Source organism: Dysidea avara, chromosome 9 (assembly GCF_963678975.1).
Source record: "Dysidea avara chromosome 9, odDysAvar1.4, whole genome shotgun sequence".
Taxonomy (NCBI): Eukaryota; Metazoa; Porifera; class Demospongiae; order Dictyoceratida; family Dysideidae; genus Dysidea; species Dysidea avara.
Genome location: NC_089280.1, coordinates 15764041 through 15784807, shown reverse-complemented (window position 1 = coordinate 15784807; position 20767 = coordinate 15764041). Strand labels below are relative to the sequence as shown.

At 37.3% G+C, this 20767-nt stretch overlaps 1 protein-coding gene and 2 long non-coding RNA genes across 17 annotated transcripts; 1 reads left to right on the top strand and 2 right to left on the bottom strand.

The window, feature by feature from the left end:
• Positions 1–502: 502 nt before the first annotated feature.
• On the bottom strand, positions 503–6477 carry LOC136265853 (uncharacterized). 14 transcript variants are annotated; one of them, XR_010705777.1, is made up of 9 exons: positions 6241–6455; positions 5876–5926; positions 5484–5557; positions 4945–5018; positions 4236–4339; positions 1342–1477; positions 1051–1289; positions 960–1002; positions 503–792 (listed from the first exon to the last, which is right to left on the bottom strand). It is a non-coding gene; the product is annotated as an uncharacterized lncRNA (long non-coding RNA). The 14 variants fall into 14 exon arrangements; XR_010705768.1 differs by having other exon boundaries at positions 1342–4339; positions 6241–6477; XR_010705776.1 differs by lacking the exon at positions 4945–5018 and having other exon boundaries at positions 6241–6451.
• Positions 6478–6486: 9 nt separating this feature from the next.
• Positions 6487–7529, top strand: LOC136265852 (uncharacterized). Of its 2 annotated transcripts, XR_010705765.1 has the most exons (8): positions 6496–6587; positions 6644–6715; positions 6768–6800; positions 6856–6921; positions 6975–7029; positions 7083–7177; positions 7231–7321; positions 7377–7529. It is a non-coding gene; the product is annotated as an uncharacterized lncRNA (long non-coding RNA). The 2 variants fall into 2 exon arrangements; XR_010705764.1 differs by having other exon boundaries at positions 6487–6587; positions 6644–6921.
• A 3528-nt stretch (positions 7530–11057) lies between these two features.
• On the bottom strand, positions 11058–15883 carry LOC136265872 (uncharacterized). Its single transcript, XM_066060809.1, has 8 exons — positions 15145–15883; positions 13461–13532; positions 13304–13408; positions 13000–13257; positions 12607–12707; positions 12137–12281; positions 11913–12086; positions 11058–11859 (listed from the first exon to the last, which is right to left on the bottom strand). The coding sequence occupies exons 1-8, from the start codon at positions 15161–15163 to the stop codon at positions 11291–11293; spliced, it is 1443 nt and encodes a 480-aa protein (XP_065916881.1). The 5' UTR covers positions 15164–15883; the 3' UTR covers positions 11058–11290.
• Between the last annotated feature and the right edge of the window lie 4884 nt (positions 15884–20767).

Here is a 20767-nt window from a genome sequence, read left to right as displayed (position 1 = left end):
TTCCACAACCTCTTTCAGTGAGACCTTGACAGTCCTCCTGCGTGTTACTAGCAGGAGGGTTTGAGTGGTGCACAGGCATCCCAGTGCTGGTTTGCTGGGCAGCAATGGCTGTGTTTCGTATGATTGCCATAGACTTTGCTTGCTTTGTGTGTGTGTGTGCATGTGTATGTGTGTGTGTGTGTGTGTGTGTGTGTGCGTGTGTGTGTGTGTGTGTGTGTGTGTGTGTGTGAGGCTTGTTGTAATTACCCACCGAAAGTAATCAGTACAATCACTGTGCAAAAAGTTTGATATACTCAGGTGCACACTAGTAGGCATAACTCAATTATACATTCAATTTACACAGGTATGTATGAATATGATATACTATAATTGTATATCCTGTGTATTACAAATTGGCTGCTATACACTGGTGTGTATACATCATGTGTACATATGTAATAGATATACACAATGTAGTATAGCTTACCACAGCTTGTTGGCATGGCTACGTGGGCACAGTACATACAGCTAACTTATTATTAAATTCTTATGTATTCTGTGCTATTTTTAAAGAATTTATGTATAAAAATGTAATTCAATAAACTGTAACACACACAACAACAGCTCCATTGTCATCCCAAGTGGCATTAATCTAAGCTTGCCTTTATGTAGAATTACATTTGTATAGAAAAAAACATTAAGATGTTCTCTGTCATGGTGGCTTTTCTTCATCTACACCAGGCCTGACCCAGTTGGTGGTTGCTGTACATCAATTCAAGCCATACATGTAGTACTATTTTCACCAGGCTGCATCTGCCAAGACATAGTTATTTTAAAGAGCACATAGGCTACAATTACCAGTATAAAATTTATGGTACAACTTTATAACTGACTGAAAGAAACTGCAAAAGAACAGTTGTAAAGTTGTAAATGCTCAGAACAGTTGTAAAGTTGTGAATGCTCAGACATACAGTACTTACCAGTTGTATGTCATACAGCTTCAGTTCTCTTCGCTGACTGAATCTGCAAAGGATATCAGTTGTTAGTGAACAAATGCTAGTGAAAACTTACCAGCTGTCCATCGTACACATGGGTACTCTCTGTTGAGTGAATCTGCCAAGGATATCGGTCATTATTATACAAAGGCCGTGGTCATACTTAGCAGTTGTCTGCCGTAAACTTGGGTACTCCTTGATGGCCGAATGATATTGATTGTTAGTGCACAAAAGGCTATTGCAAGTTGTCCATCATACAAAGACCATGGTCATTATTGTCCATTGAATAACTTGAGTATACTTTGCTGACTGAATCTGTCAAGAATATAAGCTGTTATTAGTATGCAAAGGCCATGATCATACTTACCGATTGTCTGTCATTATAACTTCAGTACTCTTTGCTGACCGAATCTGCCAAGGATATCGGTTGTTAGTGCACAAAGGTCATCGTACAACTTGAGTACTCCCTACTGAGTGAATCTGGCACACTTTACTGGTTGAATCTATCATACCAAGAATATCAGTAGTAAGTGCACACAGGCTATAGGTTATGAGGGACAAAACTGTGCAAAACTGTGTAAAACATGCCTTTAAATTCACAAAATCTAGAGAGCATCATTATACATTACTTCACTAAGGTAATCACTCAATGATTTCATCAATATAAAATTATATAGAAAACTGTCAATATTCACAAATTTGCAAGAATTTCATCCCTCAAAAATTTCTAGCATTTGTTGTCATTTCATCGATGCTTTTTTAATTATACAGTATTTAGGCATACTTAACAGTTGCTGGTGGAACATGACTGTTGGCGTACATAACATCTATGCTTTTGGGTAATGTCGTACACCACATTTATACCGCTGCAGTACCGGGAACATTGGCTTCATCGTCATATCATACACAAAGTATTAGGAGGATCTGTATACTTGAAAATTATTATTAAGTCCTATATAAGGTAGGTAGTCAATTTAACTTTTAAGAACAGTATGTAAGCCACAGTGGTAACTAGCAACATGCATACATACATTTGGCCAAGACTGTGATATTAATATAGTCACCTGTAGTAACACTATAGTCACCTGGCTACTTGTTCTTCCTTAATAAATTTTGTTACAAAGGCCAGCTACCCAAACGTTTGATAGCACACACTGAAAGAACAAGTAGGCCTTACATAATATATATTTAGTATGGACTATTCAGGCGTAGAGAAACGTGTAAAACCACTGGAAGCGAGCATATGCTCACCTCTTTGATATGATTGGTTATAGTACCTATCTCTAATGAAAATTTTAATGAGCTGGACACATGCAAGTGCTGTTGTTTTCCATGAGTAATGGTGCACCGCAGTGCTGATTCACTGGGTAGGCGCGACCACATGTCTGCACATCCCAGACCAAACTCGTTTGTATGGAATTTTCTATTTAGCCAAATTTTCTGCTGACGCCTTCATAACTCTATAATGTTTAGCACTATGGGTATGATTTCAGTTAAGTCATACAAGAGACCAAAAAGTAAGCTGCATACTTTCGTATAGTGTGATAGAGACTTTAGTCTATAATAAAAATGATTCATTGTAGATTGGTCACTTACTACACACAGTGTAGAATTATTCACAGATTCTTTAACTATATGTATGTGATTACACCCAACATTCTTTGTTTGTGTACAGTCATGAACATCCATTGTAATGCCAGTTTACAGCAATGATTGCCAATTTACCAGACCACCACTGGAACATGAAGCATGACAAAGTGAAACTTGACAATCTATGAGGTACATACAGGCTGCTGTTGCTTCCTCCAAGAAAATTTCATATATAGATCCTCTGAGGATGAATTATAGAGAAATTTCAGTAATTTATCATAATTTTCTCAAATGCTGATTCACTGGGTAGGCGCGACCACATGTCTGCACATCCCAGACCAAACTCGTTACTATGGAATTTTCTATTTAGCCAAATTTTCTGCTGACGCCTTCATAACTCTATAATGTTTAGCACTATGGGTATGATTTCAGTTAAGTCATACAAGAGACCAAAAAGTAAGCTGCATACTTTCGTATAGTGTGATGGAGACTTTAGTCTATAATAAAAATGATTCATTGTAGATTGGTCACTTACTACGCACAGTGTAGAATTATTCACAGATTCTTTAACTATATGTATGTGATTACACCCAACATTCTTTGTTTGTGTACAGTCATGAACATCCATTGTAATGCCAGTTTACAGCAATGATTGCCATTTTACCAGACCACCACTGGAACGTGAAGCATGACAAAGTGAAACTTGACAATCTATGAGGTACATACAGGCTGCTGTTGCTTCCTCCAAGAAAATTTCGTAGATCCTCTGAGGATGGATTATAGAGGAATTTCAGTAATTTATCATAATTGTCTCAAATTATGGCTGATCTCATATCACTCACTGGTCTGGTTTCATTTAGCCACCAGAGTATAACCAGAAAATGCCAATTCAAGTATTTTAGTCATCATAGTGTAAAAACAGTGTGTGTGTGTGTGTGTGTGTGTGTGTGTGTGTGTGTGTGTGTGTGTGTGTGTGTGTGTGTGCGTGTGTGTGCATTTGCATGTGTGTACTGTGTAGCATTAATATTTATTATGCATATGTGTGTGTGCATTTGCATGTGTGTACTGTGTAGCATTAATATTTATTATGCATATGTGTGTGTGCATTTGCATGTGTGTACTGTGTAGCATTAATATTTATTATTAGGGACCTGCCGATTATGTTAGCATAATTTTGAGCATAATAGGTACCTAAAAGCATTGAGCATAATGCCAGCATAATAGGTTAAATATTTGTACGATAGTGTAAACTCTTGCTGGGAAAATGACAATTGCAAAATAAGATGGATATACTCTAATAGAGCAGTCAGTAACTCTAATAGAACAATCATCAAACTGACTGTTCTATTAGAGTATATCGATCTTGTCTCTTACATGCAGGCATGCAGCAAGAATTTATTATTTGTGTTCCAGCCACTCATTTTTTTCTTTCTATATAGTGTTAAACTAGTAGCAAAGCATATGAACTAAGGCATGAACATTGAGCATAATCGAGCATAATAGGTAAATATTGAGCATTAATTTAAGCATAATAGGTGAATTTTTTGAGCAGTGCAGCATAGCATAATAGGTAAAATTATCAGCATAATCGGCAGGTCCCTATTTATTATGCATATGTGTGTGTGCATGTGTAATGTACTGTAGCCTACCTATACACACATGTAGGCTCACTTATCTCGTTCATAAAAAGGATAAGCTTGATCACTGATGTAAGTTCCAGGGGAGACCACAGTTTTCTCCTGCAGTGTAGCCTTCTCCATCACATCGTGTAGGTACTGTAGAAACAGGAGTACACACCATAAAACTTTCAGTAGCCACCCACACTATGAATAGGAATACATATATACATGGAATCCTTGCAGTACACTAATCCCTATAAACACTGTAATCAACTAGGATGACCTTCACACATACCTGTACAAACATATGACACTCAGTTACTGTAGTAGCCCTACGTGGAATTTAAAAAAATCGATGCACTAAAATTTTCTCCAATTTCCTTCTTCTATAGCTCATTTAAATTGCCATGCACTACTTTTCCAACAAAATCTGAGGTATCTATTTGCCATGCACTACTTTTCCAACAAAATCTGAGGTATCTATTATGTGTCATGAGATATGTCTTTTATTGCATTTTGCAATACAAAATTTGTTACACCAGGTTGATTGGGTCATTGTGGTGCCAAAATTTCCATGAATTAGATCATTGTGCTCATAGAGGGTTGCTCTACACATATCACACCTGAAAAGTTACCAGACACAAAGTAGGCTGTACACAATAATTAATTTTACAGAAACATATTGCACATACTTCTTAGCTGTCATTTTAGCCATGAGCAAACAGTTTGTACAATGATTGTTTTACAGTATACAGTCAAACCTCTCTAATGCGACGCTCAATGGGAGCCATAGATTTTGCTGAATAAAGGAGGTTGTTGGATTATCAAGTCACCTCTGTAATCCGACATTATACAATATGTCAGATTATGCAGTAAATAACAGGTAAAACAGATCACACAATGTTTTAAACATGAATTAATTTTAGAATTTGTAAGTATTACAGCTTTTTTCTATTACTGTCAACCAATTAAATACTTTGGTTGCTTAAAAATTATTTTCTGTGATTATTCTAATGCCGCTATTATTCTCTGTCAGATTACAAAGGTCAAAAACAATGCATTTCCAAGTCTAGAGAATCACAGTTTGTGTCGGATTATGGGGTACAGAGTTGTCAGATTACAGAGGTTGTTTTCTATACAAAAATGTTGGTAAATGACATTTCAGTCGGATTCTGGATTATGCAGGTGTTGGATTAGAGAGGTTCGACTGAATATACAATTACTGTTTTACAGAGGACACCTGCATAACCTGGACACTTAGTTGAGGCCCCAAAGTACCAGCTTTTACATGTAAACTGACCTGGAAAATCAGGACATCTTAATAATCAGGACATTTTTGGTTGATCCCAAGGTGTCTTTAATACACAGGTTCCACTGTAATGAATTTATATTTCATTTTGAATATCAGGACACCCTCCTATCTCACATAGCTAGACCAACTTTTTCAGGGGAAGTTCCACTGCTTGGTGCAAATTGGCAAAGCCATTATCTTCTTACTGTTTAGGTTCTGAGACTATTATACTTTAAAATGTGGCACAGTGTTTGCTTGAACACAACAGGATACAAAACAAGCATGTTGCTCAATAGCAAAAGGCTTAGTCAGTCTGGCTATGCGAGATTTGTTGGACTCCTGAACATACATACAAACTAAATCATCTGTACATAATACTTGATACATCACTCTTAACCTACACTTCGGATGGTGGTGGTCTATCAAAGCGTCGTACCAATGATGGTGACCGGCTATACAATATGACACAGTGGGAGATACAAAATGACACAGTGAGACATACAATATTATGACACAGTGAGACACATAATATGACACAGTGGGACTAACACGTGCAAAAGCAGTGATGTCATGCTTAGAGGTGTGTCCAGAATGAGTGCGACTATTCAAACTGGACCACACCCATTTTTCTCCCTACAAAGATAAAGTGGTCTAGCCAGGTGAGACTAGTACATAAAGTATAACATGCTTAAGTAATCTGTAAAGGACAATACAAACATATCATAGATCCTTTACACTCTAAGGATCTATGAACGTATCCACTCACCAAGAGGAATGTAGTAGTGAAGGTAGTATTCACAGCGGAATCAACACTAATAACTAACTAGTTACTGTCTGTCCAGTTTGCCACATAACTGTAGGAATTTGCGCGGTGGTCTAGGACGATGAGCTCTTCCAGAGTATCAAATCACGTGATTCGTAAGTGTTCGAATTTATAAGCAACACTAGTTTTACAACCGGATGCGGTTAGACCTCTTTTGCCGAGAGCTCAGACTAGCAGTGTGTGAAGTCAGCGCAGTTCTTTTCATCCGAGTTTTTATCGATGATACTTTGTTTCATTGCGCACTGTTCTGTCGGGTCAGAGGCACTTTTATGTGAGCACCGCCTCCAGAGGTGAGTCAGTGTAGCTACTTCTTATTGCCGTGGTGTACTAAATATTAATCTTTTAGGTGTTAGCTAGACGCGCGTAGTTGTATCGCTCTCAAGACTAGGTCAAGGCGTCGTGCTCCACTAGTATCACGGTAAGCGTACATGAATTGTGCGTGTGGTTCATTAAAGTTTCTGTTTATGTAGTTTTGTCTTTAGGTACAAAAGCACATTTAAAAGGTTTGTTAGTTTACTTGTTGTCTATACTGTTTTACGGGCTGATGATTCAATGCAGGTATTGTATGGAAGTTGCTTTGGCGGCATAGTTTGTTGCATCATGCACTGACATAATAATAGCTTGGTAAGCAGTAGTGCTTCTTTCTTGCCAGCTTTAATTTTTCTTTTCAATGATAGTGGCAATGGAACTGCTGCTGCTTATTATGATTGCACAGCATTTCAATAGTTACAGGTATGTCTGTTGTCGTATTACTGACTAACTATTTTAAAGTATTCATTTTGTAGGGCTGAATTGTAGAATCACATGCTACTGATACTTCATTGTGTAGATGCCAGGCACATGATCATGATTGAGTTAACTGTGTTTATGCAGTGAACAGGTATAATAGCTTTTCATAGTTGTCTATTGGAGAATACACCTTTTCTATTGTAGAACAGTGTGTGGAGTTTAGGAGATGTGAACTAGGAAGAAGAATTATGTCCACACATGTACATCTGGTGAATTTATCAGCTTCGTTTCATTGGTAAGGCCACAAAAGAGCATTTGAATCATTGTTAAGTGATTTCTTTTGTCTGTAGACGTCGTTTGATGATGAGACCTATATAGAAGAAGAATGATGTACCTGCTACTTTTATCAAAGTGAACACTACTGGACACATTTCATGTTGTTTACTCAATGTTGTACAATTTTAAATTTTTTAATATGAAACCTCTAATCTTATAATAGTAAAGATATTCACATCAGATATACTACATTGAGTTACACCACAATTATACATTGGTGAGTATATCAAATATGTATTTCTTACATATGCACATATTATACTTATGTAAACAGAGGTTATACACGTGGTTAACCAGTAGTGTATAAGTCAATTATAATCATATATTATACATAGTAGTGTAAATGGTATCTATACACAGGTACAACCATGGTGTATAACAGATGTGCCACACATGTGTATCCTTGGTGTATATCATAATAATACATCAGTTATACACCTATGTATTTCAAATGTTTTGCATGGTGAATTACAATTACATTTTGAAGCCAATCTAATAATTACAATTACAATTACTTCAGTATGTAGAATAATGATTAATAATTACAATTACTTTTCAATTACTATATACTGTACATTGTGGCACAAGAATAACTTACAATTCTCCAGCATTAATCTTATATTAAGGTATATTAACTGTTCAAACTTTTTTGGTTATATAGTCTACATCTATTTGGTCTGAGAACATTGCCACTGTGGTGCAAATGTTGCTGGAACTCTCAGCTATTCTTTTCTATTGTACTTAAAATGCAGGGGCGGATCTAGGGGGGGGGGGGCGCTTTGGGGGCTGAAGCCCCCCCCCCCCCCCCTTCATATTTAGACTTTACTTGATCAATATGCTGAGTATTATAATGAAATTTTGTCTTAGCATAATTATATGATCACTAATAATACAAATACTCATAAAACCACCTTATAAACATCTTTCCAAGGTATTATCAGTGGATTTATGCTAAAGTTTATGCAACAAGGACCTAGATCAGCATTGGAGGTGTACAAGATCGAGATACTCTAATAGAGCAGTCAGCTAACTACTCTAATAGAACATTCACTGGAAACATGTAGTTGGTTCTGTTATGGAATTTTTCCAAATCTGCCTGCACCTATACATACAATGAAGTGCATTGGTCTGTTTAAAGGGCTTCATTCATCTACTTGTGTAGTTAATATGTATGGCAATACTTAATTCAGGTACACAATTACCATTGAAAATGCTCTCTAATTCAATCTTGTATTGTTCAAATTTCAAAATTTTCCACTTTCAACATTATTATTCTAACATGCACCTATTCTTGGTTGTCTGTACCTACCCAAACTTTTCCATTAGCAAAATGCTTCAGAGAGCCATACCTATAATCTAAAGGCAGTATATAAAATATCTACAGGCAGAAAATATTAGGGATTTTATGTGGAAATGTCTCCAAATTGCAGTATTTTAGCATCAATTTTTCAAAATTTCCTGGGGAGGCATGCCCCCAGACCCCCCTAGTTCTAGCATGCTTTGCACACCTCTACCCAAGAGATTAGTACCTTGACTTAGCCCCCCCCTTTTATAAATCCTAGATCCGCCCCTGAAATGGGATATTTATTTACCTTTATTTTCCAAAATTTTAAAGGGTTTTCATCCTTTGTAAACTCTGTGTCATCTAGATACGTTTAAATTCTTTCTCTACTATCGAGCATTATGTACCCCATGGGTATCCCATACTGTACATAAAATGTTAAACTATGTAGTCAACAAATATATGCCTATAATTTCAATAATTTACTGCAGCTGCATGGGCCACATGTCATACACATGGGATTGTGTACATAGTATAGTCAAGTTATGGAGTAGTACTTTTATATACCATAACTTTGATTCCTTACATTTAATTACATAATGATTATTGACTGAACAGCTAATTACAATTACAATTACTTGAAAATTGCTAATGATTAGTAATTAATTACAATTACAATTACAACTAGCCTGGTGTGTGTGTGTGTGTGTGTGTGTGTGTGTGTGTGTGTGTGTGTGTGTGTGTGTGTGTGTGTGTGTGTGTGTGTGTGTGTGTGTGTGTGTGTGTGTGTGTGTGTGTGTGTGTGTGTGTGTGTGTGTGTGTGTGTGTGTGTGTGTGTGTGTGTGTGTGTGTGTGTGTGTGTGTGTGTGTGTGTGTGTGTGTGTGTGTGTGTGTGTGTGTGTGTGTGTGTGTGTGTGTGTGTGTGTGTGTGTGTGTGTGTGTGTGTGTGTGTGTGTGTGTGTGTGTGTGTGTGTGTGTGTGTGTGTGTGTGTGTGTGTGTGTGTGTGTGTGTGTGTGTGTGTGTGTGTGTGTGTGTGTGTGTGTGTGTGTGTGTGTGTGTGTGTGTGTGTGTGTGTGTGTGTGTGTGTGTGTGTGTGTGTGTGTGTGTGTGTGTGTGTGTGTGTGTGTGTGTGTGTGTGTGTGTGTGTGTGTGTGTGTGTGTGTGTGTGTGTGTGTGTGTGTGTGTGTGTGTGTGTGTGTGTGTGTGTGTGTGTGTGTGTGTGTGTGTGTGTGTGTGTGTGTGTGTGTGTGTGTGTGTGTGTGTGTGTGTGTGTGTGTGTGTGTGTGTGTGTGTGTGTGTGTGTGTGTGTGTGTGTGTGTGTGTGTGTGTGTGTGTGTGTGTGTGTGTGTGTGTGTGTGTGTGTGTGTGTGTGTGTGTGTGTGTGTGTGTGTGTGTGTGTGTGTGTGTGTGTGTGTGTGTGTGTGTGTGTGTGTGTGTGTGTGTGTGTGTGTGTGTGTGTGTGTGTGTGTGTGTGTGTGTGTGTGTGTGTGTGTGTGTGTGTGTGTGTGTGTGTGTGTGTGTGTGTGTGTGTGTGTGTGTGTGTGTGTGACATCCCAGTGGTACAGCACTGGCCTGATAATTCCAAATTTTCAGGTTCAATACTCAGTGATACCCAGTTGTTGTTATTTCCTTGAGTATGAAGTTAAGTATTTACTTATGTCATTGTTTCAATGTAGCATAATTTCCAGGTATGGGTGGTGAAAATAAAGGGAAAGCATGCCCCCAACTTTTATTAGTCAAGATACTCTAATAGAGCAGTCAACTACTCTGATAGAACAGTCACATTTATATGTCTCTCATATACTGTCAGTAGTTACACAATTTACAGTACCTGTAACAGCACAATGACAATAACCTCAAATAGTACTTCAGAGCTCTTAAATCTGAAAATTTTTCCCAGGGAATGACACCAGCTTTTGCAGAATGACATCCACATCTTGTTGCATACTTCAAGCTCCACTGCGTAAGTTATATTGCCAAAGTTGGCCATCTACTGTTTGGCCTGCTTCACTGACCCATGCATAATTACAGGAATAAAGCTTACCATAATCTGTTATCCACACAAGTGGTGTGCAAATAGAATTTAATCCTGAAGTAGCTACTTATTTTAAAGCAAGCTGTTTGTACCAGTTGACTGTGATTGTGGATGAGCTGTAGATATACCTATTGTCCTTGTGATATAGCAGTACTAGTAGACTTTAGCATACTGTGTACTATAATAGCAACAATCACGGTATGCCAAAACATGAACAAATGTTATCACCACTGCAATTTTACATGTAAACTAAGTGAAGAATGTGTACCTTTTGAATTACCTCTTATATTTACTCAAACACACTAATATGCTGTGCACTATTGCTAAGTTTACGTGTCATACTGTTGGATCAATACAGGTGTCTATAAAGCAAATGTATTTTAAACACAGAAAGTAAACATTTTTGTAATATTAAAATGCACTTTATACAGCACATTACAAAATATTTTTTAGTGTTTTTAGTACAATGTTTTAATTTTTTTTATTTTGCTTTATTTAGTTTTAATTTTTTTATTTTGTTTTTGAAAGTTTTGAATTTTTTATTTTGTTTTTTAAAGTTTTGAATTTTTTATTTTGGTTAGTTGTTTACTTTCAATGATCCTTGCTGCTGCTATTCTGTGGGTGCCACTTTAAGCTTGTTTTTCTTTATCCATTTGTCTTCCAATTGATATAATTTCTTGTTGCATTCCCTCTCATTCTTGCGTATTATATACTTCTTCTCTTCCATCAACTGTTGAAGCTTCACATCCAAATTCGGCTTATTCTTTGTCAGTTTCTTTTTCATTTTAATAGCACAGTTTTTTTCTACTTTCTTTATCTTCTTGTTATAATTCTTTTCTATCTTATTCACACCAGATTGTTGTTTTGATGTCAGCTGGTAACGTGTACTCAGGTTATTCTTTATCTCTTGTATTCCTTCTATTTGTCTCTGATGATTCTCAAGCTTTCCTGTCAACTCATCATTAAGTCTTTTCCCTTCACCTTCCATCTTGATTTCGTAATGCATTTTTGTTTCATTTTTGTGTTCTTGTATTTGAACCATCGATATTTCTTCATACTCCTCCCTCTCTTCCATACAAATTGCTTGGTGCCTTTTCTCTGAATTGTCAGCCATTTTTGCAAATATCTTATACTTCTCATTTAGCAGTAATGCATGTTTAAAAGTAGTTTTCTTGACTTCTGTAGAACAATAGATATGTATATATGGGTTATAAAATTCAAGTGATACTTGCCTGCCTGTAACTGTTTTTGTGGTGCACCAAGTTGATCTTCCCAGTTCACTTCAGCATCTTTCATAAAACTTTTGCTTTGATCCATCAAGCAACATTCTTCATCTGAAGTATCAACCACCTCCCCAACTGTCTCATTGAGTTGTGCCGTTTGATTAATGACAGTTTCTTTGAAATCTGTATATCATAAGTAATATATACTAGGATTGTATTAATTGTTCTCTTACCATCTTTTAACTGCTGCAATGGTTCTTGACCTTGTTTCACAGCACAGTTCATCATGGAATTGTATCCCTCATCTCTTGGTCCAATGGAATAAACAAAACGTAATCCATGATTTGATGCTATGTTGCTGCTAGCTGTCAAATCCACCTGTGTACCAGACAAATGTATTTGTACAAAGTTCTAGCCTTTAATACCCTGTAATAATTATGATCTAGTATATCATGTGTATATCTGTCAGGTTTGGCAGGGGATAGCTATGTTAGCAAATTTGCAAAAGATGAAAAGATTTTAAAAATAGCAAATTACTAATGGAGGAATTTAGCTTCTTGAAATACTGCTCACTTTTCAAGCTTCCCTACAAGCTATACTGCAATAGTGAATCATAAAATTGAGTTTTACATATTCGTTAGTGTAGGATTGTCATCACACTGCATTACAATTCATTCATGACTGTGTACCATCTTTACACTACCTCTATTGCTGAATCTGCAGTGATGTCTTCAGGTTTGGTAGAATCATCTTCTACTACATCACCATCCTCTAGCTCATTGTCTTCATCAGTGCAGTCACAAGCTGTATACAGAATTTACAATTACAATAGCAGTATACAGTCTACTGTATATAAGGTAGTATGCATGGTTATGACTCAGTGAGTACCACATTATATACAGTTCAATTCATGAAAGCTATTGTTTATTGTTTTTTAGATGGTTAGTATTAAAAGTTATTATTTGTCATGTATGCTACTGTATAGGTTACTGTTTTGGCCAATGAAGCCTTTCATGAATATATTCATACACTAAAGTACACTCTATAGTTGAAGCCTGCATACAGCATAGATAACAGAAGTGCTATACAGTCTTACCAGTGAAATAATCATCATCACTAGAAATACTATCATCATTTGTTGTGTGGTCGTCAAGTGTAATTAATTGGCCATATTGATAATTCTTAGCATCATGTAATTCCACTAATCGCTCGAACATTGGCAGTTCCAAAATTGTCGGTAGTTTACAGGCATTTTTGTACTGCAAACGATAATCCGTCATTAGCCATGGATCTGGTGGTACATCAAGTGCACTAATGCTTGATTTCCATTGCACCATTTCCTCATCACATTCATCTAAACAAGAAACAAATAATCACCTCAAAATTTAGTATGATCTCACCAATGTCATCCTTGGTATCTACAGTGGTACCATCATCCTCAACAACTACATCACGTGGTACTAACTTCTGACACCGAGCAGTGTAATGGAGTAGTATTAAAATACCTGTTGATGTTTCAAGAGTATTAACATTGTATAAAAGGGATATAAAACTTACCCCAAATAAAGATGTTAATTGTGCACCAAATAATGATATCTAGTACAGGACTATCATGGTCCAGTAATTGACCTAAAAATTGAACAATCAAGTGAACGGGGAGGTGCTGTTTGGGTGTCCACAGACAAACTTTTGCAACTTACATACGTACACAGTGTACATAAGCATGTTTATGCACACACATACTCACACACAGCAAAAAAGCAAAAGCCTTCAGCTGCCGCTATGTGGTCACATTCCCCAGTGGCCAGCATTGGGGCACTACTTGAGTGCTATGGGTCAGTGCAGGAATGCCTTCCTGGAGCAGGACTGGTAACCTGCATGAGGCTGTACCATGTCTCACAGGTGAGGGTGTGGGCACCCAAAGTCCAACCTGTACCTTCAATTGCTATTTGAGACATGGACAATTGAGCATTTGCTTCCCAGGTACCCATTTTTGTTACAGCTGGGTGGGCTGCTTCCACAGTTGGCACCAGGCCACCAGGTCCCCATTTTAACAGCTGGGTGGACTGAAGCAATCTGAGTAAAGTTTCTTGCTCAAGGAAACAACAACAACACCAAGGTGGCTCAACTGAGAATTGAACCTGGAACCTTTCGATTACCAGCCCAATGCCCTAACCACTTGGCTACGTCCCCCCTCCCCCCCCCCCCCACACACACACACACACACACTACAAAAATATGTGTACACACACACACACACATGTTCAGTTATCATGAATCGACATCTAATGTGGTATAGTTAGGAAAGAAATGGGAGGACATCAGTAAGTTTATGACGCATGTACTGTAGGGTACTGCAAGGCACATCTGAGGGTATATACGTCTCAAGTTGAAACAATGCTAAACAAAGAAGAGTTTTTTGGAGTCCTTTCAGGAGGCATACAGTGAACCCTTGGTTATCTGAACCTCTTTGTTTTCAGACAATGATAAAAAGTGTTTAGATAAGTGGATTGTTCAGATAACTGAATCCCATACATTTATATACAAAGCTCTGCTGAAACACTCTAATAGAACATACACCTGCACTTAAAATACTGAACAGTCATTTCCTAAATGAAGGTTGGATAACTGAGGGTCTACTATACCTGGGTTTTATTTATGCCACATAACCAGTGTACTGCCAAGCTAGTTGTTTGTGAAGGAAAAGTGAGGCAGGTTTCTGGGTGACATTTTTGAGCAGGAAAGTCCAAGCCTTCATGACTCTTACTTCCATTATTCATCATGCAAACAATTCTCAAGATTAAAATTTTCATGTAAAATATTTTCGTATGATTTCCGTGAATGACTGCTCTATTAGAGTATCTCAATCTTTCCAAAGGTTCTTGTGCAAAAAAAATTGTCCAATTTTTGCATACGAAAAACAATAAAAAAAAGTGAATTATAGTATACAGTACGTATGATAGTATGATAAACCAGTCACAACAAATATTTATGAAATGAAATACTCTGAGCAACCAGTTAAAAGAGTACAAGATCATTTGAAACTGAAACATCACTGTAAATGACAATAAAGTTACATCATTTGCCTATTATATATAAAGATGTCATAATTTTGGTAAGTATAATAGTGTATTCTTTGAGCGCTACTCAAAAGAATAATGTAGTACATGTCTAACACACGTGGATACACACAACATGTACGCTATAGCACAATTATAGCTGAGCTATACAGTCGGTATACCTGGACCACTTCCTTCCATTGAAAAGCACAGGTAGCTGACTATCTCTTTGTAGTAAGCTCAACCTAAAACAACAAATAGTATACACGCTGTAGTGTACATTATACATGTGGATTGAAAGCTTTTTGTCTAATAGAAAACAACGAGTTGTACTAAATGGTCATCAGTCTTGTTCCATACCAGTTACTAGTGGTATGCCCCAAGGCTCTGTGCTGGGGCCTCTACTATTTACAATGCTTGTGAATGAGATACCATCAATTGTGTCAAGCCCTGTCCTAATGTTAGCTGATGACATGAAAATTTTTCGTGTCATTAGAAATAAGGATGACTACATCATGTTTCAGAATGACTTGGACATACTCCACAGATGGTCACAACAGTGGCAATTGAAATTTAATGTTTCCAAATGCAAGCATCGTCACTTTGGCCCAGCTCACCACCATGGCCCTACTATAGTATGTTCACGTTGAGCTGAATCCTCAAAAACATTTAATAACTCATGGATGCAATTACACATGATCTTGAAATTGGCTCATTTGTAGTACTGCTTGATCCGCTAAAAATATTTCAAAATCTTTTTGTTCAAATGTTTGACTTAATATTTACGGCCAATCAAAATTTTCACAATACATTTGCTATGGGGAAGCCATATAAGTACAGTGTCCATTACAGCCCTTTCCTGAACTTGTAATGTAGCCAAACCGTATGTGTCTGTTGTTGACACCTTTACTGTTACCAAAAATCATCTGGTTGGCTGAAATGTTACCTCTGTTGAGAAAAAGTCTACTTTTAATTTTTAGCTGTTATTCAGGATTCAGCTCAACATGAACATACTATATCTCAATGGAACACTAATTGAACTCGATACATCACACAGTGACCTTGGTATTCTTTTTGACTGCCAATTAAAATTTCATGACCACACTGCTCAAGTCACCACCAAAGCTAACCGAGTACTTGGATTGATTAAAAAATCTTTTGATTATCTTGACCCTATCATGCTAACACAATTGTTCAGTACGTTAGTTCATCCCATCTTAGAATATAACAATGCTATTTGGGGACCTCATTACACTCTTGATCAGAGAAAGATAGAGAAGGTGCAACGAAGAGCTACCTGTCTTCTCCCACAACTACAGGATAAATCCTATTCTGAGAGGTTGATATTATTATCATTACCATCACTCCAACACAGACGTCTGAGAGGTGACCTAATTTTCCTTTATACTAATTCTTAATAACTACTTCGGCACAGATTTTGCTAATTTATATACTTTCTCAAATACTACCACCAGGGGGCATCAGTTCAAGTTGTTTAAGGAACGGTCAAGATTGTTGTGTAGATCAAATTACTTTATTAATAGGATCACCAATGATTGGAATAGCTTACCTACTTACGTAGTAAATAGTAAGGTAAATGCGGGTATTTCCGGACAGCGCACAATTCCGGACACTTTATGTATAGCACCCAAAAATGGATCAACTAGAACACACTTTTCGATTTTTATAATCCCTATAAGAATAGCTATTCACACCAGAAATTTCAAGGCAATCCGTTGTTTCGTTCCTGAGCTAGCTTGGTAAAGGTGCCAAAGTGTCCGGAATTGTGCGCTGTCCGGAAATACCCGCATTTACCTTACCTCAATTAATACTTTTAAATCGTTGTTAGACAGTTAGGCCATACCTATTGGATCTTATGTTGCACGGGCGAAACCTTGAAAAATATGGGTAGGTAGGTCGATTTGATAATGATAATGATAGTTTTTTCAATAGTATTATTTAATGTAAACATAAAAAGTATCACAGTACATGGCTACTAAACTTTAAAATTCAAACTACATAAAGCATGGTACATCAATACAAATACGAAAGCATTTGTTACCAAAAATGAACCTATGTAACTATACGTATGGTTTTAGTTTTTCTTTTGCTTCTTCATATTATTAGGTTGTCTAGTGGCAGGCCTTTTGCCACTAGATCTACACAAAAAACAGATTGGCCGTACAACAGCGTATTGCTTGCGTAACTCTTTGATGGAATCATCATTGACCAGTCCATCTGGTAAGCCACAAAAGTAACAGATTAGAGGAAACGATACGAGCGTTGCACTGTAATATTGTACTTCAATGGAATCACTGCATATCAGAGCTGCACGTGTAACTATCAAGTCATAGCGGCATGAAGTTGGCGGAAATAATTCAGAACCACAGGTATACAGCTTCGAGTAATCAATTTGTAAACCCAGAAAAACTTCTGGGATTATGTAAGCTCGTGAGGAAAATTGATCATGATGTGGATCCAGCATCCACAAGCAATCTGTAAGGGCCTTCAAAAACTTTATACCTGTGGTTTCAACAATACCTGGACTCCATCCTAAGTTTCTGCTGTTCAACAGTTCAAGTAATTTATTGTAAATGGCATGATCACCTCTCAATGGCTGTTCATCATATGGTCGGGGTAACACTGTCTTGTGAGCTGCAGACATCATAACCTGGAAGGCGTTAGGTTTGTCTCCACTGTGTGTACAGGACAAAGAAGTGCTCACACTTCTATTATCTTCCAATGTAAAGCATACAAACTTGCAATGAAACTGATTACAGAGAAACACTGGGGCATCAATGCTGACCTTTTATGAAAGGCACAGGAAATGAAGTTCGCATGGCATAATACAGTGAGTAGCTATATGATTTATAAATATTAAATACCTTTTAATAACTGTATTCTACTGTATAACATTCACATACATACATAATTCAATAATAATAGTAATATAGCCCTAGCTATATAGCTATATAAGCAAACCTCGTGGGTAGACAAAAATTGATCAGTCTGGGAGATCTCCACTTTTACAACTCTTCTTTCTGTGCTGTACGACTTCGAAAGTAAATCACCAAAAGAGTTTTCCCAATTACAACTGATTATTTTTGAACGCTGTACAAGCTTCAGCCCTTCTTTTACAATCACGCTTAACCACGCGCACGAGTTAGAAGCCATATTAGAACACGTGATCAAAAATCACGTGATTATCATTATCATTTTAGGTTATGAAAAAAGACAGTCGGTCGGGCCCGCGCAACATAAGATCCAATAGGTATGGCCTTATTTAGGTCTACTAGATTCAAGATTTATTTTTGTATAATACATTGCATTGATCGGGTATACAGGCTATGCCTTTACCCGTATTTAATCATAATCATGTCAAATTATGGCATGGTACGCGATCTGTTCAGTGAATTAATTGCTATAGCTAACTATTAACTTGACATACGTACCTCTCGCTTTTCGGTTTATAAATCGCTCAAAAATATCGCACTCTGTTACAACACAATCGTTATAATCGCACACAACGCGCTACAACTCATCGAACGCCACAACGCTCAACGTGGTTTTGCGTCTACAAACGCTTGTATCACGTGATGCGTTACTAAGGTAATGATGTAATACGTACAGGACCAGCCTTCAGTTCAGCTGGAAAAGCAGTATATTATATAGACTGAAGTGTTGATATAGGAATTTATCCAGTCCAACTCCGACCCAGAGACTCAGACGCTTCTTCGGCAGGTCGCCTTGAAGTTCCAAGTCGGCAGTCGCTGAACTACCGCAGTGTGTGAGTGTAAATGTCTAGATGTATGCATAATTTAGGTGTTCATACATACCGCAAAGGCCGAGGCTAAGGCTAACCAATGAGTTCAGATTCGCGTGACAAATTTGTCCGACAGCATTTTAAAGTTCAATTACCACGTTGTGGTGGAGGTGGCAGCATAGATTGCATTGCATAGCTCCGAAGCTATACAATCCCTCACTGTCACTAAATCTAAGACTTGAGACCAGAACAGTCAGTAGCTGTACCTAGATAGCAAGTGCAGTATGTACACTAGCATGCAGGGGCGTAACCAGACCGCTTTATTTATTTATTGTACTGGGCAGTCAGCACTGCTGGTAAATGCCCAGGAAAAGAAAGAGAGAAAGAAGAGAAAAAAGAAACAGCATACATGCAGAATTAATATGCAGTTAATTATTGGTTAGGAATAGTTGCAAATTATTTGAAAAGGCGTCATAGTCAGTTGTGTCTAAAATAGATGTTGGTAAATTGTTCCATTCTTTGATTGTTCTTGAAAAAAAATGATTGTAGATGTGATGTGGTTGATACAGGTGGGAGAATGAAATGATAAGGGTGATAGTGTCATGTGTCTCTTGTTACAGGTAAGTAGTAAGTTGGAATTGACAGGGATATTTGATGATGAGAAATCTTGTGAAATAGTTGTAATCTTAAGATGTTCTATCGAATTTGTAAGGTAGGCCAAGATAACTGATGTAACAGTAATGATACTGAACTAGTTCTACTATAATCACTTAAAACCCACCTAGCCAGCTGCTCTTCGCTGAATTGATTCTAATTTATCTCTATTGTTATTATAATATGGATCCCAAATAACAGAAGCGTACTTCATCTGAGGTTGTACCATTGTTATTGAGGTCACTTTTCTTCTTTTTCGTTTGTACCAAAAAGGCCTTTTTTACTAACCAAATGAAAAAGAAAGAAAAAAGTCGTCTGGCCAAGCGAGACTACAGTAGGGTCTGCAAACCAAAAAATCATCTTTTACAAATTGATCCCCCTACCATTGTGGGATGTTCATCATAGCATACCATGAAACCTGGAAGCACGATTGTTGTCTTCACAGAAATATTGAATTTTACAAGACGTAAAATTTATTTTTTAAGTTTCGTGCTCCACACAAATGACCAGATGAAACTTGCTACTTAGCCAGATCTTATCTAGGGTTGTTGTAGTTGAAAGTACACACAGCATTAAGCAAATGATTTGTTTGATTCCCAGCACAGGACTGCCTTCTTTCAATAATCACAAAACAAAGCACGATTTTTCAAATTCAAGCTGCCCCTACCAGCCAAGACAAGTAAAGCCAACTATTCTTCACAGTATTCTGACAAGGTTGGGTGCATAGTCTATCTATGCTGTTAGTCTGGAAAGGATCTGAGACTTCTCACCATCTGGGTGATGAGCGTCAAAATTTTTGTGCTTTCTTTCACAGGATTCTCTCAATGATGCTGAAGTTCCTTCCAGCACTTCTGATGCCACATTGATCACCTACTTTTGTTTAGAATGATGATAAAAGATGGACCAAAAATGTTTGGCAGTAGTAACAGTCCTTGTTTCTATGATTTCATATGATGTAGTATTCTAGCAGCTCGCCAGGAGTCCTACCTAGCTTGATTTGATAATGAAAGATTGGGTCTGGGAAAATGCAAAGCTTCAATTTCACTGTTACAGTCAACCAGAGTTTGCTTGCTGCTTTTTCTGAGCTCAGTGGCAATTCATACATGTGGTCTAGGGCCTTGATAGAGCCCTGGCCAACCAGGAGATGACTGTATTTATTAGGTAGATTATTTATTTATCAATACTGTGAAAACTTCAAAAATGGAGATCATACACAAATATAGCTAACTAGTGTCCATAGTAATAGTTTCGTGTGTGGCTATACAGCTTTATATGGTATTGGATAATGACCTGTGCTATAAATTTCCTTTCATTTTAGCTAGTTTTGAGCCCTGAATGGCCCATGATTTGGCTTAAGGTTTAAAAACTATCTAAAATGGCAGTAACTT

What these genes read in the sequence shown, in the direction of transcription:
- LOC136265872 (XM_066060809.1), bottom strand. An exon ending in CTGCAGATTCAGCAATAGAG is followed by an intron (nt 12,282 to 12,606) that starts GTAGTGTAAAGA and finishes TCTGGTACACAG; the next exon opens with GTGGATTTGACAGCTAGCAG. An exon ending in ACAAAAACAGTTACAGGCAG is followed by an intron (nt 11,860 to 11,912) that starts GCAAGTATCACT and finishes ATTGTTCTACAG; the next exon opens with AAGTCAAGAAAACTACTTTT.